The sequence below is a fragment of the Aythya fuligula genome, chromosome 2, assembly GCF_009819795.1.
Source record: "Aythya fuligula isolate bAytFul2 chromosome 2, bAytFul2.pri, whole genome shotgun sequence".
Lineage (NCBI taxonomy): Eukaryota > Metazoa > Chordata > Aves > Anseriformes > Anatidae > Aythya > Aythya fuligula.
Genome location: NC_045560.1, coordinates 33,678,327 through 33,703,792, shown reverse-complemented (window position 1 = coordinate 33,703,792; position 25,466 = coordinate 33,678,327). Strand labels below are relative to the sequence as shown.

The window sequence follows — 25,466 nt, the reverse complement described above, 5'->3', positions numbered from 1 at the left end:
TATAGTACTTTTGTGCTGTGAATGGTAGTGAAACCTCACTGTAAAGCTCCTACATTATGCTATCATTCAGAAAGTTAAAGCTGGTTAAAATATGCAATTTCATACTTTTCACCTTCACATAGGTTAGTACTTGCATCTCTGCTGATATACTTGAATCAGAGGGCTAAGCACAAACATTTGAGCATGCAGGATTGTGTAGGTTGTGTGCCTGCACAAAATACAGATTGCAATTGCATTTTACAAGTAGGATTTCTGGTCTTTACCCTTTTGCCTAAGAGCTTTAGAGGTATTACTTGAAAATTAAATTCATATTGACAAGTGAAAATGACCAGTAATATGAGACTAACAGTATCTTCACAACCAGCTTTTAGAAGCTGTCATCAATTAATTAGTTGAGATGGATGGTTTCTTATATTATTAAGCAGAAAGATTTATAGTGGAAAGTCAGTATAATTGAGGAAAATGAAATTAAGAGTGAGGGATTTGTATTTTCCTTCTTAATTATGAAAAAGCATATTTAGACTTTTGTGTTTTAAGTGTTATTTACTGCCAGAGCCAAATAAGTATGCTTAACTTGATATTACTCTAACTTTCTCAGAAAATTTTAGTTGACTTTTTATCCTCTAGCAGCCCAATATAATAAATATATTTTTCCCATTCTTTACAATTCTTTAAATTAAAAAACAGTGGGGGGAGTAGGCACATGCTAAAAAGTAATGTCTCTACTTGGTGGTTATTTGAAGCAAGAGGATAACAGAATTCTTTAAAGAAATTCTCAGTTTGAATACAGACAGTATTTGTGGCAGGGATAACGGGCTTGTAGCTAGTGTTACTTCTTCCGTGGGATGCTTATCTGTGTAGAAAGCAATAGCATGTTCTGCCTGAACACACAGTGAAAGGGGGTGAGGGCCATGTGCTCAAAAAGTAGCCTTTTTCCAGGATGTTTCTTCCACTTGAACATCCTGAAGCTGGTTGTTCCCTCCAAAGTGAAATCCCTCTTCCTCAGCTTAAAATAAGAGTTTTAGCCTTTAAGTATTGCTTCGCAGGCTGGAGATCAATACTTGTTCAGCAGACTGAGCGGGGCATTCCTGTTGGATATCTGACATTTGAAGAATGGGAACACGTAACCATCCATGCCTCATGTAGATCATGGTCTGACTTCTTGGGTGCAATGTAAAGGTGTGAAAAGTGCCCCTACAGTAGTTATAGCCCAAATCCAGAGAGGCTGCAAATCTTTATAGTCCCTAAGCCATAACACTTTGAGTTGTCCTTAATCTACAAGCCTGTGGGGATTAGAGTGCACAGATGTTACACTCTGCTAGAAGCATCCATAAGCCATGAAATAAGCTGGCTTGGCTCTAGCTGATGTCCCCACATCAGCCAAATCTGTGATAATGGTCTAGGCTCTCTGTGTATATTAGTGGAGAAAAATGTGAGTTTTAGGAAAGAAATCATTTGGCTATTTTAAAAAGTACTGTAGAGTTAAATAAATAAAAATATTACCCTTCATAGGTACCTCTTCTATGTTGATTAAAGAGAGTCTGGACAACTAGTTCATTGTATTCTTCTGCATTTAATAAAATCCATCTCACTCCTGATCTGCAGGTGACAAGTGTGTCAAAGTTGGCTAATAAATCCATATCCTTGATTTGGGAGATGAGGAGCTAATCTCACAGAAAATGTAAGGATCTTCAAGTTTGGCACTGCAATTCCTTATTTTTTGGTGGATTTCAGACCTTCATACCAGTGCTTAGATTCATTATGTGAAAAGGTTTTGTGCCTCGGGAAGTTGGGGATGAAGCATAGAACATGTGAAGCACAGGCTGTATCCCAAATTCTTTCCTTCTCTAGAGTACAAGTCACTGATGGAGGCTTGTGAGGAGATTCATCCAGACTGGAGGAATGTAGGCATGTAAATTTTTTCTTTCAAATCACTTGGTAAGAATGACTCTCTGGATTAAGTAGGGGAACTTTTTTTTTTTTTTTTTTTTTTTTTTTTTTTTTCCATCAGCATTGAAGCAGGTACTCAGAAAGTGGATTCATTACCCTCTCCAGCTGAAGAACTTTTAGTCCATGTTTTCTTCTTTCTTGGAGAAAACAGCAGACTATAGGATCAGTAGCTCAGATGGGCACTCACATACCTTCAGCTGTCATGGACAGGAGTTTCTCAAGGCTGGAGGGTCAGGAAGTGCATGGCACTATGGGGTGGTGGTCAGTACATCCTTGGGTTTTGGTCCTGACTGGCAAGATGTTTTATGAATTTTTGAGCAAACACTGATTCAATAAAACTCAGGATGAGTAGTAGAAAGACAAGTGTGGAGGATAAAGATTTATTTGCAGATTGCCTCTGAAGTCATATAGCAATAACATAGCTGTGCCACATGCCAAGGCATATGCAGTACTATCAGGAAACATCTGGGTTAATAAAAGCTGTGCAGTATCATCGAGCCAGTTCTTGATGCAGAGGCTATATCCATGACCATATCATGGATAGTAATATTAGCCACTGACTTTTCAGTGAGCAATTTAGCCTGTCAGCTGACTTTCTAAGGCATGGGTCTGGTGTACCTGTGTGTAAGCATGAATCTGAATTTATATATACAACCTTGTTATAAAACAACCAGTGCTGCATGTTATGGTGAAATGCTATCAGCATAGCTTGTATAACTGGCAGAATATCAGCTAAAAAGTAGTTCTAGCACAGTTTTTAAAGTAAATCTCATTTTCTATCCTAAACAGAATTGGACTATATAATTTATTTTAAGTAGAATACTTAAATGCGGTGCAACTTTCTTTTAACTCTTACAGCTTGCATACATGAAAAATTGGTGGAGCTGGAGCGATGGGAATTGCAGCCTGTTATTTTTAGGAGTGACTGTGTTGCGCTTCATTCTTTTTCCAGGGCTGTTCCTGGCTAACTTTCCCATGAGTTTTTAACCTCTTGCGCTTGTTCTGATGTAACAGGAAACAGGCTGACAGGAACAAACAAAACACAGCATATCAGTCGCACACATAGTAGCACTTGATTTAGTTAGCCCTGCCTTCGTTCCTCCAAAGTAGACACATTTGGAGGTTCAGATGTGCCTCAGCTCTTGAGTTGTTTCCCAGGGAGCAGCGATCCCTTTTGTGTTTAGTGAGCGGCACGGAGTTCCAGCAAATATGATAAAACAGATGCATTTCTTTTAAGGTTGAAATTTTGTGGCAGTGCCATGTCCTGGGATTGTGGATTTAAGTATCTGTTTGCTCTTTCTCCCACCCTTAAGGCAGGGGTTTTGTGCAAGCTTCAGGAAAGAGATGACATTGGACGGATTGAGCTAGTCCAGAAGCTGGCACGAGAAAACTGTCAGTTTTTGCAGGCGGATAGAAAACAACCAGAGAAGACTGAACAAGTAAGACATTTCTTGTTTGGGTTTTCTTGTTTGTTTCTGGTAGGGGAGGGAGATTTAGGTCAGTAAACTGAAATAGCAAAGCTGATGGTCAGATTCCAGGACACACATTAGTCATGGGGCTACAGCTGTTCTCTTCTGTCATTTACATTTCTCTGAAGTGCATTGAATTCAATAATTGTCAGCACACTTAAATTATTATGTTGTCAGTAACGGTCAGTTACTATTATTAATATCTTATGTGTGATGAAAAAGCAGATTATTTCAGGATGCTTAACACCAAATTGTTGTTAGTGATTATGAAATTCTTGTCCTTTTTAGGATGTGTTTATACAACACATAAGGAATATGAGTGCTTAGAGTATTTAATTTATCTTAAAGAAAATTACTTTGCTGCTTTGGAAAGAAGCATTGGCTGGAGCTTTTCAGAGTGAATTAAAAAGGATAGGGAGTTCAGCAGTTTTATTAAAAAAAAAAAAAGTGCTTTCAACCAAAGTTATACTAAAGAAAGCAGTATTCTCTTTAATGCTACTGAAAGCACTTATTCAAATGTTAATAACTGGATTTGAAAAGTCACTAAAACATGACTACTCTGCTTATAGCACAATGTATCCTAGTTTTGTTCTCCTGCTAAAGATTTCTATTCTGATTGCATATTCAGCTAAAGGTACCCAGGCTAATAACTGCAAGAAACAACAAAAATCCTACCTTGTCCTCGTGTATCTTGCTGTCATATATATGTAATTTCTTCCATTTTCTACTTGCTGGACAGCAGAAGAAAGACTTACGCTTTAAAAAAGAATTACTTTTCAGCTCCTCTGCAAGCTCCTTCCTACTGAAGTAAGGCTGTACAAAGGAAAAAGAGAGAGATGAATTCTTATTTCGGAGCTTCACGCAGTTCTGTTCAGCAGTGCATACGGTCTAGTCTCATGTAGTTAAATATGCAATTGTATCAGTAGGTGCGCACAAGGGAGGAGAGTAATTAGCCAGGCGCAAATCCCTGAGATTGAATTGTTCCTCAGCTGATTCACTGGCCGTGGACAGCTGGCAGAATTTCCATATATCTATAAACCGTATCAGCAAAGTGCAATTAAAAGTTTAGGAGCTTAAGCAAAGAAGATTTTAAGCCAGGAAAGGTTCCTAATTGTGCTTTGGGATTTTGAAGCAAGATTACAGGCTTTGTGGGCAGAGGGGAGAAGGGTATATTGGGACGGATAGTCCAAAAATTCAGTAGTGTTTTTGCTGCTTACTCCAGTCACTGCAGAGGGTGGTGGGGTGTCAGCTGTGGTTTTGCAGCTATGCAGATTACAGCACAGCTCTAAAAATGGAAAAGAAAGAGGTGCTCAGCTTTTCTTCTCATTTGAAAAGTATGATGCTTTGCAATAGCTGCTATTTAGGACTTGAATGGCTCCAGTTTAGCAGCAGCTCGAGCGAGCTGCTCATGTTCTTACTGGGTGGTATAACACAGCAGTTATTGCTCTTGGGTAACGATGTGCCTTTAGATCTAGGAGTGCCAGGAAATACAAAAGCTGCCTGAGAGCCTTTGCAGCCCAAGTACAGGTCATTCCTCATATGCCCTTTATTTCTAGATGGGGAGCGTCTTACAGCTAGCACTGGCAATAACAAGCTTCAGTGTGCTCCCCCCACCCTGTTCTGCACTTTGCTGGTTGTAGGGTGGGTGGTGATGTGGCTGTTACCTACTGGCCTGGCAGCCCATGCCCAGCTGTGAGAGAGGCTTGCAGCCCTCAGTGTGGGCACTAAGACCCCAGCTCACTTATTTCATTAGGAATATACACCAGAAAGGCACCATTGAATGTGGGAAAGGTGTGGCACAGGCTTCTCAATTTAGCTTAGTCAAGTAATTTACTGCTGCTGGGAGGAAAAAAAAAAAAAAAAAAGCCTTGCCATGATGGGGGCAGTGGGAACTCAGGTCACGAACATTCAGGAAGATGTGAGTGTCCATCCCTTCCTCTCCCTCCCTTCCCATCCGAGAGCTGCTCTGGCGCATGTGGCAGGATTTGGCTCTGGGCAGAGTTCACTCCTGCAGGCAGCTGTTCCTGCTCTTCTCTGAGGAGCAGAGCAGCAGGTTATTGCTGGGAGTGCTGCCTGTCTGTGGGCTTCTGGAGCTCTCCCCAGTCCTGCTGCTGCAGGAGTGATGGCAGATTCATTGGCATCAGCTTACTGCCCAATCCCTGGTGCTCAGTCGAAATGTTTGAGGAGCAACATGTTCAGGGTGTGGTGTCCTTACAAACTGATGTGTAGCACTTCTTTCTTTCTTTCTTTCTTTCTTTCTTTCTTTCTTTCTTTCTTTCTTTCTTTCTTTCTTTCTTTCTTTCTTTCTTTCTTTCTTTCTTTCTTTCTTTCTTTCTTTCTTTCTTTCTTTCTTTCTTTCTTTCTTTCTTTCTTTCTTTCTTTCTTTCTTTCTTCTTTTTAAAAAGCATTTAGCTTTCTCTTAGATTGCTTTCTCAGAAACACAGGATAATGCACGCTCCCTGTAGGCAGTAAAACGGAGCCTCTTGGCACGTTCTCCACAGGACCCTCATTTCTCAGCAAGCTTCTCTGCACTAAAGCTTTCACCAGCGTTCCCTCCTGGTGAGCTCAAGCTGCGCTTTCACGGATGGTCAGCCTTCCTCAGAAGGCTGCCGTTCGCTCTGTAAATGCAATGCACGAGCATCCCGCAGGGCCCCTCATTCAGCACGGCAGGAGCTGGCTGGCTAGGTCTGGGCCTAAAACTGCTGTTTCCTAGATGGCCGAGGGGGTATTGGGGCTCAAAATGGAGTTTTGATTTGTTGTCTACTGGGAATATGGAATAGAATAATAGAATTACTTTGGTTGGAAAAGACCTTAAGATCACCAAGTTCGATCATCTGCCTAACACTACCAAGTCCATCACTAACCCATGCCCCTTAGTGTCACATCCACTCATCTCTTAAATGCCTCCAGGGAAAGAAACTCCACGGCTTCCCTGGGCAGCCTGTTCCAGTGTCTAACCACCCTTTCCATGAAGAAATTCTTCCTGATATCTAATCTAAACCTCCCTTAGCATAACTTCAGGCCATTTCCTCATGTCATAATGTGAAAAGGAAATGTCTGATGTGAACAGGAGAAAATAAAAAACAAAGAACCTTGAGCACAGGGCTAAAATTCTGAATATGCATACTTCAAGTCTAAGTGGACTATATTCCACACCTCCCACTCATGTAAAAATGCCAGGAAGATGGAATTGTGGCTCCTCTCTTGCTACTCACTGTGTTTCTAAAACAGATCTTTTCAGACTAGTACAACCTCTCATTTTTTTTCTGTCAACTGAAGAATGTGGTACCCAATGTACCCAATAGCTTTTTCCTATAAAATGGATGAGGTGTTGAGCTGCTTGGGGAAAAGAACCTTGCCTGTCTTTGTAGCACTGAGTGTGATGGGGATCTAGTCTGTGGCAGGGCTGGTAAGCCCTTCTGTGGCTCCAGTAACTAATGACCAACTTAAACTGGATCTGGGAATGGAGCTTCTTGACTCATGTAGGAAAGGTAAATGACAACTGGGGAATCAAAAGTGCCTGGTCTTCCTACAGTGCAGAGGCTTTGGGGCAGATATACCTAACTGTGTTTTTCAAGGTATGATGCTGGGGGCTGTGGTCTGTGGCCTACAGTGGGCAGGTGAAACGTTCATTGCTTTGGGCTGCTGGTTCAGAATGAGGTGAAATACAATTATTTTTTCTCAGAAAGAAAAGCAGATGGTCTGGGAGAGGGGAAATGTGTCAGCTGGGTGGTTCACAGGAGGAAACAGCTCATTTAGGAATTGAGGTGGCAGAGATAACAGGGTCCTTGGGCCTGGATGTGTTCTGGATGGCACAAAATGGGGTACATATATATGCTGATTTTGTAAATGCTTACGTTTTTACTTCATACAACATCCAAGTCAGAAAGTCCATACTTCTTTAGTTTCAGGTTTGTGGTATGTGCTATCTTTTTTTTTTTTTTTATTTTATTTCTTTTTTTTTTTTTCTTTTCTATTTTTTCTTTATAATTTAAAAACTTTTGTCCACAAGCTCTATTGTATGTGAACTGCTTATTTGTTTCTGGCACCACAAGCTTGTTATGACCAGGTTAGACAGGTATATTGGAATTTGAGACACTTCTGCAGCACAGTGCCAAACTCCTCTCTAGTGAATATACTGTTTGCAAAATTCTCTAACTGTAATAGTGCTTACAGACTTGTTGAGTAAAACAAAAACTAATTTACAGGGATTTTTTTCCATTCTCACTTGTTAATGTGTTAGAATAAGGTTCTTAATTAAGGCAATGAACCTACCATATGTGTTAGGTTTCCTAAACTTCAGTTTTGCTAATGAGTAAGTAGTAGTAAATAAGCTTCTAAATAGGCAGATCAGCTTCTTCTCTGAGATGTCTCATTCCTACAAGGTAAAAATGTGTTGATAACCATTTTATTTTATTTTATTTACTTGCCTAAAATGCACAGAAGTTATTTTAACTTCAAATGTGAGCTAGACTAAAAATAACCACGCAAGCTTGCAGTTGTAATTTTATCATTACAAGCAAATTGTGCTCATAAGCCTGGGAAAAATGAAAATGGGATATTTGTGTTTTTATATCATCTAAATATTTCATTCCTTTAAGTTATAATATAGAAAACAAGCTCTGTACATAAAGCTATTTGAAATAATTTGTCATTGCTTTTTTGGTCAAGTGTACATTTGAGATGCATATGCATCTACATTATATGTTCTTTTGGACCTTCTTTTAAGCACCTTCAGGCTCACTTAAATAATGCCTTTGTAAGGGACTTGATGCTATTTGTACAGTATTTCCAGTTACTAATTCAATGAAGTGTTGAACTGATTAAGAAAATCCCATCCTTTTATAAAGTCATTGTCTTAACAAAACTGTAAAAGTGTTGTAAAAGTCTTTTTACCTCAGCAACACAGGGAAAATATTCTCTAGGTTATACTGTTGTTTTCATAGTCAGATGAGAATTGCAAATTCACACTAACGTTCAAAGAAAATTGACAATTCTCTAATGTGTAGAGACCAACCGAAGAATAAAAATCCATTTATTCAACTGCATAAATTATATTCTTATCTGGGGCTATTTCAGTACCTCAGTGCATTGGTGGGGAGGGAAGTGTTTCCTAAATCTGGTAATCCCTTTACAGATTAATGTATGTATTAATAAGAGTTACACGCTGTTTAAAAGTATGAACATACATACAGCTTGAAAGTATTGATTCTGTGACTTAGCCAATTCAAGATGAAAGAGCTATATCATAGCAAGGCAGGTACATTTTCAGAAGAACAACAGATATTTAAGGACAGTTTTGTTAATTTACTGGGCACTAACTTTTGTAATCAGTGGTCTCATTAAGAAGACGGATGATTTGCTCACTGAAGCAGGTTCGTGGACGGGCTGAGGCTGTTAAAATGCTTACAAAAGAAGATTAACGATTTAGAGCCTGGGGTTGTAGAGATTACTCAAAACTAAAGAATTTCTTGAGGAAATTCCAGCCATGAGACATCAAGGTTATTTCAGGGTGCACCTATCTGTCCAGCTGGATGCCTGCAAAGCGAGGAGAATGAATGTCAGGACATGCCCGGAGCTGTAGTGGTCATTACCTTGGCAAAGCGATGTCCTTGTGCTGATGCAGTCATTGGTTTGGTTGTCAGAAATCAGGGCTTGGATGAAAAATATTCTTTAAAACAAGTGATATCCAATGATGTCTGAATGCAGAAGGTGACTGAAATCTGTGCTTTACTTTTAAAAATACCTCATCATTACTTTTGTTACGTCTTCTCTGGCTGGGGTAGATCGATTAGGCGCCTTGAGTGTAGATTTACTGTTTTTGTGTCCCTCTTATTATAATGGAGGTTATTTTGTATCTGCAGCAGAACTGTGGATCAAATGGACACAACAGAGATAGCACAGTCAGTGTTTGTGGGAACTTTTGTGGCTTAAATAGAGATGAGATGGTATAGATATCTGAAATCATTGGAACAGAAGGAATTTAGCTATTTTCCTACGTATCTCTTCAGTCCTACAGCGTTAGCAGAGGCCACTGTATCAGGGAAAGATGTTTGCAATTTTGACTTTGTAGACTTCAACTAAAAGCCAAGAAAAACAACAACAACAAAAAAGTCAATCAGTGAGGTTGTCAGTTTATTGCTCTGATTAAGAGTAAGCAATTAAGAGATAGGTGCATGCTTGCCATGGAGGTAACCTGAAGTTCAAGTCTCTAGCCTGAATGAGGAGGAACAGGGACACGGATTAGTTCTGTCATGTTCCAGAGCGTGTCCTGTTCCTGAATGTCGATCTTTCATCTGCTGGAATGAATACATAGCCCCAGGTGATCACCTGCTCTGGGTAAGCCAACCTCTTTATCTTTTGAGAAGAAAAGACTTCTGCATGTCCTAGGATCTTTTCAGTGTGGAACAGGCACAGGCATCTTTTTGAAACGGAAAAAGTTGAACAGAGATTGAAAAAAATTTCCTGTTCAAAAAAGTTGAACAGGAAACTGTTCAGATGTGGAATGGGGATTGCTTGGCTGCTAGAAAAAAGTTTTGTTTCAGTCTCTTGAAAGGCTTTTTTTTTTTTTTTTTTATAAAAGTATTTTTATTTTCCTATGTTTTTAAGAGAATTTACTATTCCTTTTGTTGAGTGTGCTTAATGTGGCCCATGTTTTGGATGATAACGCCCAATTGCCAGCTGTGCAAAGAGACAGTGAGGTGGTAAGGTCCTTCTTCCTGTAAAAAATCCCACAATGGAGGAGATTCACACTTGTGCTCACATGATGTGCTGTGCGTGTAGGATGGGAGCATGTGCAGGATACTGGGAAACTCACTCTTTTCCTTTGAGTCAGGTTCTGTATTCCCATAATACTTTCTTTCCTCCAGATGCTTGGCCTAGCATTTAAAAGAAAAGAAAGCCTAATTTGTGCCTCTTTGATTTATTCTGTAACATTAAAGGACTTTGTATAGAAGGAAATTCCATGCGCACATTTTGCCTGCTGGGCTTTCTTTGGTGTGGGCGATGACTCACTCCTGCATGTGACAATAGTTTAGCTAATGGGGCGGAGGGGGTAAAAAGGGCAAGTGGTATCCCACAGGCTAACACTGAATGCTGGGAGTCCCAACACTTGGATTTTATTTTTGACTCTATTGGTTATTTAATATGTAACCTTCTCTAGGTCCTGTCCCTTCTCTGCACCTTTGTTTACCCAGATATAAAATGGGGTCCTGAACAGCAGGACCTTGAAAGGGTGCTATAAAACCTGCGGTAATTAGTGTTGATAGATTGCTTTGAGATCCTTGAGATACGGTTTGGGCATCCCAGCAAGCTGGAGGCGGGCTGGACTTTGAGCTACTGAGGGCAAGGGAGGAGATATCTTACAAACCTGAGCAGGGCAGCAGCAAGGCCAGCAGCTGCAGTCACTGAGCAGCCTGGGGTTCTACCACTCCCAACACCTTGTTCCCAGCCCCATCTGGTGCTGCTTCATGAATGGGCATGGGGAATAATCCTGCTGAAAAATAAAATGCATGCACCTCTCTGATGGAGTTGGTTTTCAATCAGATCAGTTTCCTACATGCTACAGGGAAGTGGGTAAGGGATGGGAGTGAGATGCAGTGACCAAGATGATCCTTGCTGGCAATAGCTGCCATGCTGCTGACGGCAGCCTCTTCTTGATGAGAGCTTGAATACATTCATCCTGTTTGGGCTTGGGCCTTCTCGTTATCCTCCCTGGAACTTTTTCTTTTTGTTTTGAAGTTTTATCCATCTGCATAATTCCTAGATCTTTCTCCAGCCCAAACCTTTGTAGCGGCTAGCCGTATTAGCTCTTATCCTTTTCTTTCTTTTGTTCCCAAGACTCATTATTACTCATTTGTGTAGAAACAAATTGTATGAACCACTTACCTGCTTATGTTTCCAGACTGTCCAAACACTTACATAAAATTAGATAAGCAGACTACCAGTTTATGAATTCAGAGCACCCATTGTAATGTTTTCCACATCTAAATTTACTGTTCTGTCCCTTTGTTTTTATGACCAGTGCATCTGATGACATTCTGAATGTTCTTTTCTCCATTTTTCTGACTCATGACATAGATAAATTCCCAGTTATGCTGATAATACAGTGGGTGTATCCTGCCACCTACTTCTGTACAATTACCTTTATGCTTGTCCTGGGAACTCTGAATAGGAAAAGCACCTGGATTTCTCAGTCAGATTAAGGTGGTTTGTTATTTAAATTCAGGAAGACTAAAACCAAAAAGTTGCTAGTGCCATGTATATGTACCTTGCAAACTTAAGTCAGAAATTCCAAGCAGCTTTTGAAGTTCAGGAGTAGTAGTTTTTTTCCTTCACCTTTCAGTGATGCAGAGCTTTTGAGTCACTCATTGCTTTACTCTCTTTTCTCTTGGAATTGAAACCAATCAAGGATGTCTGGCTTCAGCTCACTGGCTCACAGTGTGGACCTGGGTAAGATGAAACAGTGAAGGTAACTGGAAAACCATTGCCAAGCCAGAAGCTGTTGTCTGTTCACCACATCATCCTCTCTGGAGGATGTTTGAGATTTGGTAGCCTGTCCAGGGAACAGTCATTCAAAAGGATTCAGGACTTCTAGTCTCCGTTTTTTTTTTTTTTTTTTTTTTTTTAAATAAAATGTATATTTTATTTATTTTTTCCTCCCTCATATTCTCATATATATATTCAAGAAGAACCTTCAGCTCCACTCAAGTGGAGTTTTGGGCCAGTAATGCAGGAGACATGTGGCTAGTGTCATTAAACAAGTGAACATGTTTCTTGCAGACTGACATTGTTTGTACATGTTAGTTTGCTCATGTTTTGAGCAGAAATTGCACCAGAGCATGTTCTGCAGTAAGAGCTGCCCTTGCAGAAGTCGGTGTGGTTCCAGCAGCAGGATGCCCCAGCCAAGGTGAGGTCTCCTTTGATTGCAGGTACTGCTGTGCTGGCACCACAATCCTTCCCAGCTACCAGAGCAACCTATCTTTCTGCAGATGTCTGACAACCTGTGTCATGACCTCACTGGAATAAATGCCATCAGCATTTGTTCCTGCAGGCAAGATCACCTGGAGCATGCTGGCATGAAAACTTAGCCTTTCCTTTTCATTCAGCTGCCTCCCCTTTACCAGAGTCAGCCTATTTGCATCAAGGGCTTCAGAACAAGAAAAGAAAGACAACTTGACCTTGCATTTATTTATTTATTTATTTATTTATTTATTTATTTTCTCCAGGATTTATTTATTTGAATCGTGATACAACCCTAAAATGTGCAAATCTTATCCTCTTGCTATAGCTTTTCTGTCACTCACTGTGCCTGTCTGCATTATAAAGCTTAATTCAGCCCCTGCTGATGTTAATAGGTGTTTTTCAGGGAGAGCAGGCTATAGCCCTTGGGGTCTAACGCTTCCGTTGCATTGTAGCCTTGGAAGGTGGTGGCATTTTGCAATATGTGCTTGACACAGTCACCTGTGGAGAATGCTGATTTGGTAGCAGTTAATACACCACTTGAATTCATTTTTCTTGGTTGTATGTGGCAGCTCAAAGAGCAAAGGAATGAAAACCCAGGCGATTAGTGGTATTTTTGCTGACTGTCCTTCTCTAAATCAAAGTGGGTATTCCCCTCTCCTTCCTTGATTAGTGTTCCTACTGCTGTGTGCAGCACCTTCTGTATTCTAATTCACAGCATGTAAGAATGAGGTCTCAAGTGCATATGCATGGATTTCGTCTTAACTACCCAGCGAAAAGTTTAAATTAGATGTTTCATCTAGAAACATGAAATAGGGTTTGAAATTAGCAATGACCTTGCAGCCTTCCTCGAGTTTACTTTCTGATATCATGTGGCAAGCAGTTTCCAGCTTTTTAGTTGCTCAGTGAGTGAAAGGTGCACATCAGCGTAGGGAATACTCCAATGTGTGGAAGTGACAGGCAGTGCTGGTTGAAGGAAAAAGTACTTTAGCCTCATTTGGTGACTTGGAAAATAATAGAATGACCTAACACAGGAAGATCATGAATAGCATCAGGTATTTCCTTTAAAGGCTTGTTGAAGAGCATGCCTTAGATGGATTTCTAAGCTCCCTACTGAGGTAAGCCCTGAACAGGTGATGATAGTGATTTATACAGCTTTGTTTGGTCAAGGAAGAGGCATAGAGCCCCTGTGTTGGCTGTGCATCAGCTCTGCCCCCTACACATCTGGCTGACTCTGCTGTCTCACTTGGAGTAGCAGATGGAGAGCACCAGCCCTTCATTCTTCACCATTTTCTCTGGGAGGTGATGGGAGCAGTCTTGGGCGTGCTCTGTCAGGAGCAGCAGTTCTGTTTTGGCAAGTGCTGGGAAGAACCAAGGAGATTCTGCTCTTTTGTTAGGGTAGGGAACTAGCTCCAAATGTGAATGTACATCACCTTTTTGGTTTGGTTGAAATATCACAGTTTCTCTTCCCCTTTCAGGGGTGCTAATGCAATATCACTTCAGACTTTTTTTAGTACACGCTTTTGTTATGGAAAATAATGGATTGTTCACCACAGGAATCTTAAAAATAACTGTGTAAAACTACAACAGTATACCAATTAAGTGTTTATAAAATATGTTCTTCGGCCATATTTAGCAGGCTAATGGAGAGAACCAATAAGGTCAGGATCAAGGGAAAAGACCCTCATCAGAACTGGCTGGAGTGAAGAGGCCAGTTTCAATTCTCACATGCAAAGCATTGCTGTTTAGGTTTCAAGCTAAAAAGCAGACACATTCAGGCCCAGGTTTCCTTGTGTGGATGGCACGTGGCTGGAAAGTATACCAACCCTCTGGCTTTGTCTCCCCACCTGTGCAATTTGAATCTTTTCAGTGGAATCAACAGATTGATTCAGTCTGTCTAAATAATCAGTCTACACACAGTACCTTTAGTGAGCTAATCATTGTGCTATATTGATTTTTTTTTCTCCCTAGATGCAATGAACTTGTTTAAAATAAATAGGTAGCTTCTAAACAAAATTCTCTTTGCAGTAGGTTCTTTACTCCCATTCCCCACAGAGGCAGAAGCAAGCCTGGAGTGGAGGGTGAGGAATGTCTTGCTTGCTTTATCTCTAGCATCACAAGATTTTCCAGAGGAGTTTGAGCAGTGCCTGATACCCTGCTGGGAACCCAGATAACTGCAGATGATGGCATCTTGCATCTGGGACCTTTCCTATGATTTCATTAAGGATGTGGCAGCCTTCCTCCACCAAGGAACTTAGGGTGCTCATGGTCCCCGGTTCTCTCTTCTGTAGAGATATGTGCCAATGTTAACGCATGCTGTCCATATTTATTCATTAAATAGACTGCAAACCTTGACAAAATCAAAGCTGATTGCCTACAAGGAGTACTTATGGAACCTTTTTATTCATGCTGTAGAAATAAGCAGTCATTTCCACACAGTCTCAGTTTAACACAAAGAAACTACTTTCTCCTGGTGATCTGTCTGTTGTGACACCCTTCTCTTCTTTATCTCTTCAGATTGTATCAGTTTTTTCCTCTAGGAGTTTATGAAATATTTCAGTCTCCTTTCCAGTTCTTCACAGCAAACCTGAATATAGGGAATTGCATTTGAGACCTGCACAGACCTTTGTGCCCCTACCTCAGGGATGTCAGAGCTGTGAATGTCACTTTTTCCTGTTCTCTCTAGCCAGTGCCTGCTGCTGGAAGAAGCGATATGTGCAGGCTGTCTGGTCACTGGGCTACCTTGCAGATAACCCTTCAAAGGTACATGGGGCCATAGCTGGCTCCCTGAGAAGGAAAGGCTGGTGGCGGAGCCTGGCCACCAGGCTAGGACCTTATAGGACCTTAATCAGGTACTTCCTTAAAGGTGACCCTCTTTTTTTTTTTTTTTTTTTTTTTTTCCCCTCAAGAGGAACAGCCATAGCCTTCATTGCAGGAGACCTCTAAAAGTTGAGTGGTTTTATTCAATTTTGGGCATTTCCTTGCAGTAATGCTGGCACTGGAGGAACACATTCCAGTTTTACAGCAGACAGGTAGGCACCTGCATTAGTTTGTAAGGGACCCATAGCCATTCATAAAACAGAATTGCTCTGTTCTTGCAGAGATGTGGGTGGCTGTGTGGTCCCAGTAACTCCTCTGCTCCCAGTAACTCCTCTGCTCTCACTCTTGTACCCTTGGCTGTTATAGATGCCCTTATGTATTCGTACGGATATGGCTGTCTCTTCCATATTACAAAAGTTAGTTTTCTAACGTACAGGGAAAGATGATATAATTCTACTTCACTGTTTTCCCTGACAGCAGCTGTTAAACTCCAGCTAATATTTACTTGTTAATCAATTGACACGTACTGTTTTCATTGCGGTGACATGAAAATAGTAAATATTTGTATTAGACAAAAGCTATACAGTAAATCATGCATATGTCTTGTTCTAAAATGCTATTAGTTTTTAATTTGCATGATGTTCAATACGTAGTAAGGATACCATAAGAATGGAAATAAAAATAACGATAGTAATATAAAAGCAATTTAGTCATTAATTATTGGAGAAAATCATGTCTTACCTGCAGTAAGGAGAAATGAAGGTTTGGCTTTCCAGCAGAAATACCAACAAGCTGTAAAAGTTGGCTGACCATTATAATGTGAAAATTAGCTATAATCTCACAGGCATTTGCAATTTTCCTTGTAATTCATTAAAGCTGTGGTTTCCTGTATTCCAATTCTCTTGTGCATGGAAAAGATCTGCGTCATATAGTTGGGTGCCCAGCCTCCTTGAAAAAAGATCCTATTGATTAAGAACCTAATAATACTTCCCATTGTGGTTAGGATTTATTTTGGCAATTTTGTTAATGCAGCACAATTCATAGTATCAAAATGCCCGTACCACTTTTGCTTTTGTAACAAATAATTTGTTCCGATCCTTTTTATTTTTTTATTTTTCTCCCTTCTGATTTTCCCATGCACATACTGCTATAGCAAAATTTCTCTTTGCTACCTTAGACAATATATTTAATGAACTTTATCTATATTGCATTGTTAAGGGCAAGGAGCTAACTCTAAATAGACCGGGGCTTTTAGGAAAATGAAAGCCACGAAGATTTGCTTCATCATGGAAAATTGTTGCCAAATGTCGTGTGAGCTCTTGTTTTCCTGGCACACACAAAGTAGAGAAACATTTTCATTTATAGACCCTATCATCTTGACATTCAGCATCTTGACTTCTATTGCTTTACCACTTTTTAGTATATGAATATTTTCCATCAAAATGGATTGTTATGAATACACTTATATTTAAATAACAAATGAGATAATATAAAGATACAGATAATTAGAGGCTTAGATAATGCTGTATAGAAACATCTTAATCAGATCAAAGAAAAAACTTCATTTTACTTTTAGCATAGTCTGTTTTTTAATAAGCCAAAGCTTAAAATCTGATGAATTGGCAATTATTTTCTGATATGATATTCAGAAAGAATGCATCCTGAATACCAAATGAATTAAAGTTACTGTGGACTATCATTGGTGTTTTTCATTTTGACCTTGAAAACTGGGTTAGCTTTGTATTCTGCACACTGCTAGCCTTGAAGCACAAGCAATTGGAAAAACAGTGCTGAAGATTAGCAATACTTTTGCTACAGTTATCTTGGGGGAACAGTTTAGGGCACTGGAGGGGAATTGTCTTCAAGGTCTCCAAACAGCCTGAAAGTTCTGGTGATGACAGCACTTTCAATTATCATTATCCTAAAAATGTCCTTCTGTTCCAGTGAAGCCTCACGTAGCTAAAAGGAAAGGTGACTAGAGGCCAGCATTAAGTAATGTCACAAGAATGCAGACTCCTGAGAAGCTGCTAATCAAACCCTTTTGTTGCTATACAAATATATCCATGTTCATCACAGATGTATAACCTCACAAAATATTCTTTGGTACAGCATTGTCATGGTAGGGAGAATGAGTAGCTATGTGTAAAGGGTATAACCTTTAACTCATATGCCAAATGACTGCCCAGAAGACTAAGGTCTTGCACTACTCCAGTGCAAACTCTGAGTGTAGTTGGCTTTGAGGAGGGATGCTTTCCTCTGGGATAGATAGAGGTATAAAACAGAGGGGAAAAAAAGTCCTAGCAGATCTTTACGAATGTTAGACTGTGATCACTTGCATTTCAAGGGAGCAGAGGAAACTGTAAACTGCTTCTGTTTCAAACCATCTGAAATTAGGATTGATTTTATTAAAAATTTTACATAAGCCTAATATTTTAGATACATAAGATTTTATAAACGTTGTCATTTTTTATCGTTGTTGAATTATTGTGGGCTCTGTCTTTATGACTGCAATCTCCTAATCCTCCTATGGCTATGTTAAAATTCAAGGCATCCATAAGGCACAAGTCCTTCTGACCTAGTGCTGTAGTTATGATGATGCATAAAATAAATCATTGCAATTACTGAGGCAGTCTCAAGCACTTAGTAAGTCAGGCAATTGCTTCTTGAAACATGACTGAACTGAAGAAAGGATCATTAGTTATTTCCCTGGAGTACTTGGATATTGTAACCCTCTCCACAGGGTTCTATTAGAGAGTTAAGACCTGGTCATTTGTTCACACATCTCATTTTATCTTTCTTTTACTCAAATCCTCTCTGACAGCTGATGAATTCCAGAGCATGTCTCTTCTTCACCCGTGGCATCTCCTTAACTGTCAAAGTTCAGGTCAAACAGCAAATGGCCAACTGGATGGGAAGGAAGAGCCCAGCAACAGCAAAGAAAACAGGTTTAAGAAGTTATTACTGGCATGACTTAGGAGATAGGATGACTTTCTGAGACATACAACTATAAAAGTAATTGAATAAATTAAAAAGTAAATTGAATAAAAGGGAAGATAGGTGAGATCTCAAGTTTATACACAAAAAGAGTGTAAAACTGTATAAAGCTATATAACTTTTATAAAGCTATGGAAGTCAGGAAGGAGTCTAATCGATGAATGGGGAAAGAGGGGTCAAGATCAGAGGTGCATGAGAGCTTCAGTATTTCTTGGGTGCTGTCACGGGGACTTTGTGTGATGCTGTCTGGTGGTGATGGGATGTCCTGTGAGGAGGAGAATGGGATCAGGAGAAGATATTTGTCAGTGGACATTTGCAGAAGCTAGCAAGTGGCATCGTGCTATTGCTCTCTCTCTCTTCTTACAGGTGACACAACTTCAGGTTGCTCAGGAGGTCAAGAAGGGAGGAGAAAGGAAGTAGAGAAAGGAGGAAAAATCCAAGGGAGATTGCTCAGGAATCTGGTGGATTAAAAGGATGCATAGGGAACCTTGTTGGGGCATGATAGTGGTTGGAGAAACCACAGTCAGAGCCCAGAGAGTGATGGATATTTAGGTGCTTTGTGGATATGACTGGCAGTAGAGGAATATGGTTGGAGGGGATTGTTCTGGAGAGAGCTATCTTTGTCAAGGGTTGAGAGGAGGGAAGGCCCCCTCAGGGAGAGGCTGTATGCTAGCTGCTGATAATATCAGAGCCTGGAAAAGCATGCAGCAGCGTGGTTCAGGACTGATTCAAGGGTAGATCAGATGTCCTTGTTTTGGGGGTGGCAACATCCATGAGAAGGGTGGGGCAGATGGCTGGAGGCAGTAACAGCTTCAGCTGCCCAAGTGGGATGTGCTGATGCTTGTCTGTGAGCTCTTCGTTCCATCAGGAAGATTTTTTTCTAGTGCTATTGTGAATGGTCTCCTGGTGCCAAGGACCAAAGTGATGTTGAGGGGTACACTCCACCATTTTTCAAGCTTTCATAGTTTTGACTGAGGTGCATCCTAGTGAAATATTTATTTATTTAATTATTTTCCCAGTATTCCTTTCAGTTCTAATGACTGATCCAATTAAATTATCCCATGCAGAAATAAAATTTTGAATTACTTGTACCAACTTTTTGCAGAAGGGACAGTACTATCTAGACCCTGGGGTTTCTATGCATGTTCCTTGACAAAGGAACATTGTGAGGACACATGGGCAGTCGTATGAGTGAGTGTTTACTCAAGATGCCTTGCATCTCATTGCAGATACCATGTGATTTACCAGTTGCCATGGTAACTATGCATTTTTCCATTCCATAACTTGAATAAATGTTGAGATTGCTTTCGGTATAACTAACTTACCTTCCTCCTATAGCTGGACACAATTGTATTATCTAAAGGAAGCAGAGAGGAGACTCCCAACACTCATACTGAAACACATTTTTAGAGCATATAAGTAGTTAAGAATCAGATGTATTATCCTGTCTGGAACAAAATAAAAATAATATCTGATTATTTAAAATCATAAAACAGGAGAAATAAAAACATATTTTTTGTTGTTGTAAACTTGCAACAAAATTTCTTGCTTGTGTTGTAACCTTCACTTTTGAATGAATTATTGCTCACAACAGCTGGTTAATTGTTAACCTGCTCTTACCTTCCTTCCCCTCCCAATTCTTTCATTTAATACTTTTTGCTAAATGTGGACAACAAATCTTTTAGCAAAGGAAAAGAAAATAAAAAACAAAACCTTTCTTTTGCTCTTGTTTATGTATGTAACATTTTTTAAATCTTATATAGAGGCAGCATGATTTCTCTCATTTCTGTAGTAGACTGTGTTGAAGTCAGTGAGCATTTTATCCCATGTAATAGATGCAGAATCAAACCTCCTGCTATTAGATGGAAGGATTGAGCTTTATTTTTCCTTCTACCCCATTTTTCCTTTCTTTTTGACAGCCTCCTTGTGTGCTCTACACATTGCCATCTACTTAGGATACATTATCAAGCCTGAAAGTGATTAGAGGCTTACCTATTTTTGAATGATTCAGATGTATGAATTAATTAAGCAAGAAAAGAACTATTAGAAAGCATTAGTAAAAACAGTGGCCATTCCAGGCTATTTTGGGGGGAGCTGAAACCATCATCTAAAACCAAGAAAATTATATTCATGGTGATTTGTCCTTTTTTTTTTTTTTTTTAAATCATAGCATTATATCCAACTTAGTTGGAAAAAACACCAAAACACAGGATATAAACTCTACTTTGTAACTTTTACTGTTTGGCTGGAAGTTAAATAAATTGGTTTTATTTTCAACATTAGCTTTTAATTATTTTTTTTAAATGCCTTACTCAGTGCTTTTTCACACTCTCTGTTAGACGCTCCTGTTAAACGTCAGTGCATTTGAGAGATTTTGTTTTTGAAGGTGATGAAAATGAGCTCAATGACTTTATTTAGTGTTCTCATTTTTAGATATTATTTTGTTTGCAAGGCCTGAACCAGGTCCTTTGCTGACTATTTGACTGTGAGAAATCAACGACTTTCTTCTGTGAGCATAGGGGCTTCAGAGAAGTGTATGTGCCTTACAGTGATAAATGTAATGAACAGCACCTCAGTATAGTGGGCAAGCTGTAATCTTCCACATTTGGATTTCTGGTTTAATGTGGATAGCATATATATTTATTTTTAATTAAAAAATTACTTTTTGATATTATTATTATTAGAATAATGGTATTGTCAGCACTGAGATGTGCTATGGACCAAAAGTAAGAGAGAAAGGTTTCTCTGGTAGACAATGACAGGATGTCAGTTTTTTAAAACAATATTTTAATTCACACCATGTATAAATTGGTGTGAAAGGCAAAGAAAGAGATTAACCATCTTGTCTGTTTGACTTAGAAGCTGTAGGTGCCCAACACTGGTAATTAGAGCACCGTAAAGCTGACAGCATCATATATTTACTGCTATATCTCCTCCATTCTTTCAGGAGACCTTATTTATTGCTACGCCCATTATAAAGGTTGTAAAGCCTTTGCACATGTGTCCTTACCAAGGTGAATATTAGTCTACGGTAATAAATGCAATCAACTAATATTAGTTATCTTCTGCAGTTTTCATGGCTGTGTGAAAGCTGTATGTGGACTGCCTTAGGAGCTAAGTTCCACCTCTTCTGGATGTTAATCAGTTTGTTATCTAGTTCCCCTTATATCCTGGGAATTTAACCCTTCTGATGTTGAGGCTATTCTCAAGTAGAGCTTTTGTATATCAGTTGTCTTTGGTTTTTCTTTCCCTAAGGCACGTCATACTAACAGCACATAGTATGAATCTTGGGGTATCTGGGGTGAATCCTTCAGTTCTTCCCTCTTCCTAGACAAGCAGTACTTTAGTCATCATGTTATTTTCCTTATGCATTTTTCTGCTGCTACAGCACTGGAAGACACTCATGTCAGCAGCTGGCGGGTTGATCTTTTGCTTCATCTCTAAATGCAAGGGAGAGACTTGCATCTGGCGCTAGGATTTTTGTCCTGTAGGAAGTTTTACATTCCCTGGGGGAAAAAAAATCTGATTCAGGTGAAAATAATACAGTTGCAAAATTAGAGGAGAAATAAAGATTTAATTCTCCTGCTACCTACTCTGGAAACCTTGGGATGAGGACATGCAGGCTCCAGCTGCAAGGGGCTGGGGAATCCAAAGCCCTGCCAGCCTGAGGTATGAGGCAGGCATGCGGAGAGCCTGGCAGCCTGGTTTCTCTTCAAACTGACATGTCCTGGCAGAATTTCAGTTCTGGGGAATCCACATTTTCTCAGTCAGAAAAAAAAAAAAAAAAGTTGTGTTGGAAAATGTCCAGCCAGCTTCACACCACCACAATTCATTGCAAGGCAACTGGAAGAGATAGCTGGCACCTGCCCCTTTTGTTCTCAAGTCACATTAATTTGCCCTGCTATATTGCACGGTGTGTTGCTTGCTTGTTTGTTTGTTTGTTTACAAATACATGTGTTCTCAGCTTCCAGCCTCCAATTCTTCCATATCCTGGTGTTTTTGAAATAAGTGCTGCCCTGCTGTCTGTGAGAGAATTATAACAATATAAATACTGTCTAATGCCTTTTGTCTTTCGGTCCCCCCTCCTCCTCCTACCTTTTTTTTCCCCCTCAGCTTTTGTGTGGTTACAGAGGGAAGGTCTCCTAGGTTGTCCTTGCCGAGGTGGCAGCACTCTGTCAGGCTGTCAAACTTATCTCCTAAGAGCTATGAAGAGTGTGTGCTCAAAGAAAGGGAAAACCGAAATGCGTAACCTTCAGTTGTCTCAAAAACACATTTTTCATTACCCAACAAAGAGGTGTGGAGGGTTAAGGCTACGGTATCATTACTTTTGTGGTTGTGACTCCAGTAATGCTTTCTTTCATGTTATTTTAGTAAATATGCTCTTTTTCCTGCATTAGAGGTATTGCTTCCTTGCATTGAACCCCAATCCATAAATATGTTTTAGCCTCAAATGGCAATAGTCTGAGGTAACAGAGGACAAACAGGGGTACAGAGAACTCAGCTTGGACTCATGGTCGCTAACCTGTTGTGAAAGGCACTTTTTCTATTGCTCCTTTTGTCTTTCCTGAACTGTACAGATTTTTATGTTTTTAAGTGGCCTACACGATGAAGCCCCAATATTGCTTGCAGTGGGACCACTGATCGAGCTTGGGAACATAGGCAACTGAGGCTTTTTTGCCCCAGGACCTTTCTGCTCACATAAAGACTTGCATTTAGCAGTGCCCTATCCCCATGAGCGGTTTCTTTCTTCTCAGTGATAGGAAAAGCAGAAATAATCCTACTCTCAGCAGTTTTGGGATTACAGGCAAAAATTGAGTTCCTTGATGTATGACTGTGTAGGGATATTAATCTTTTCCCTGATGCCTGTTGTCTGTCATCTCTGTTTTACCAGCACTATCCTTTTGACCCCTCTACAAGGGTAACTTGTTATTAACGTTGTCTTTGCAGCACATGCTCAGTATGCAGATGACAGCTCCAACAATTTTTGTTACAGGGCTTACTTGGGGTATTATTGAATGTGATGCTCAAAATTATTTCCAGCAACAAAGGATTTTATTTTTTATTTTATTTTTTTGTTTTTGTCAAAATGTGGCTCATGCTTGTTTCCCCATTGCTTGCAAAGAAATTCAGAGCAGGTTCTGTTCAACAGGGTATGGGCTCTTTGTTGTGCATTGCTGAGACAGATAGCTCAGCATGAGGCCACCAGGAAGTTTTGATATGATCCCTTTGCTGGGGAGATCGTGTTTGAATCATTTCAGTTGTTTTGTAGTTTTCCAGACTGGTCAGAAGTTGCCAAGAGCTAAAATGAAATCCCTGTGTTAGCCATGTTAATTTTTCATTAGTGGATTTCTGTTTCTCTCAGTATGCTGTGGATTAGCACATGGCTTCAAAAGCAGATTTAACACCTGCACAGAGAAACAAAAATATTAAAGTACAAAGAGGAATGGGATAAAAGTTCATGAGATGACAAAAATAATGAAATGAAATGTGAGTATTCTATGAGCTATACTTTAGACTGAAGTAAAATAACATAACCTTTTGTGCATTTTTTTTTTTATTTGTAAGAATGGTTATATGAAAAGATGCTTTTGATGTTCCTGCAGTACTATAAGGCAGTTTTTCCCTTGAAATTTGGAAAAAGTGGCGGTCATGCAACTGACTACAAAATAGGCAGTCCCATTTAAAATGTTTCCTGCTGTGATATTTTAAGTAGAGGTGGAACAGTGGTTATGTTTTATTTCTATCTTTTGAGAATAAAGAAAGACTGCAGAGAAAATATTTACTGGTCTCTTCCTTATATAGCTCAGTTAAGATGTGCTGGTGACTTTGAAATGCTTTTCTCCTGCTGTAGTTGAAAGTGAATCAAGCCTATTAATGGGGATATTGGTCTCTCGAAACTCAGTGACATACTGCAACACATTCTGAGATGTATTATCCACAGAGATCAGAGATACTGTAGTCCATCTCCACTTTAATTGTGATATGTTCATTTCCATTTTCCTGTCAAACAAGGAGGGATATCCTGTAAAGAATAGGGCCATTTTTGTACATCTATTTGTACTTTGGTGACTTTAAATCTAAATCTGCACTCTCCACAATAAGAGATTCAAGGGAAGAACATAGCAAAGTGTAAGCAGGCAATCATCTTTGGTCTTTGATAGATGCTGTCTGAAAGAGTGTCTCTTTATAGGAGAAGCTGTTAATAGGATGGCTTTTTTTTTTTTTTTTTTTTTGGACTTTATGTAGGTAATGTAAATATGTTCGTATCTTATAGCTAGGACTAATTTCATCGTGTACTACTAGCATTTGCAAATGCCTCACATTGTGAAAATCCATTTTCAGTTGTGTATGAGATTGTCAAGCCTTATCTGCTTGTTCTGAAAGGTGTCTGCCTCAGATTTTAATGAAAAAATGTAGCCAACATGGTTCAGCGGCTGCTAAGAGTGAAGTTCGATGTAAATACCATTTTGCTGTGTTTAAAAAAAAAAGGCTGAAGTTTCTCTGAAAAGCTCTTATGCCCTTGCACTTCTGAAGAGGGATTTGAAATCCCTTTGGGGAATAGTCTTTGGTGGTGTTTTGTGGTGGTGGTGGTTTTGCCATCTTCATGAATATCCACCCCAATTGGCCAAGTCAGAGGCCAAAAAACACAGTTTATACAGGCATTTCACAGTTTATACAGGCATTTTGTCTGAGCTTTGACCCAGGAGGACTCCTTATCATATGTTGAACAAAGCAGAGCTGTATTGTGGAACAGGGCAGAGTGTTTTTTTTTGTTTGTTCGTTTGTTTTGTTTGTTTTGTTTTGTTTTGTTTTTCCCAAAGGAGCTAAATTAAAGAATAACAACTAGTGTTTCCCTGTTTTTGGACGTGACTTTTTTTTTTTTTTTTCTTGACTGTGCTCTTGTAACTCCTTTTTTGAATGGGTAATATGTGCCAGGGATTGATTACAACAACTAAGCAAAACTCTACCTGTCCATGAAAAGTATCAGTCTGCTGACATGAGGATCTTGTTATTTGACGGCTTTTGTCCTGCTTTTTCACCTACATGAGCAGCTTCCCTGCACCTCAGTGGAACCTTCTTTATCCTTGTGTTTCCAAGCCCCTTCCAACATCCCTTGCATTTCACATGTCTTACACAGAAATATTTCCACGTGGGCATGGGACTTGTGTGCAGGGAAGCTGCATGGGTTCAGTGAGGGGGGACTCCTCTTCAGAACACAAACAGCCCCAGGAATCCTTCATGTTAGACTTTTCCTGTGCCTCTCAAGGGCAT

At 39.7% G+C, this 25,466-nt stretch overlaps 1 protein-coding gene across 2 annotated transcripts in view; it reads left to right on the top strand.

The window, feature by feature from the left end:
- The window catches only part of RAPGEF5 (Rap guanine nucleotide exchange factor 5), a 128,182-nt gene that overhangs the window by 34,363 nt on the left and 68,353 nt on the right, over positions 1–25,466 (top strand). The window contains exon 1 of one of the 2 annotated variants that reach the window (XM_032181220.1): positions 3,040–3,389. The exons of the other annotated variant lie outside the window; for it this stretch is intronic. Coding sequence (XP_032037111.1) covers positions 3,210–3,389 — 180 coding nt within the window. The 5' untranslated portion in view covers positions 3,040–3,209. Of the gene's footprint in view, positions 1–3,039; positions 3,390–25,466 lie in introns of those variants that run through there. 2 annotated transcript variants of the gene reach the window in all.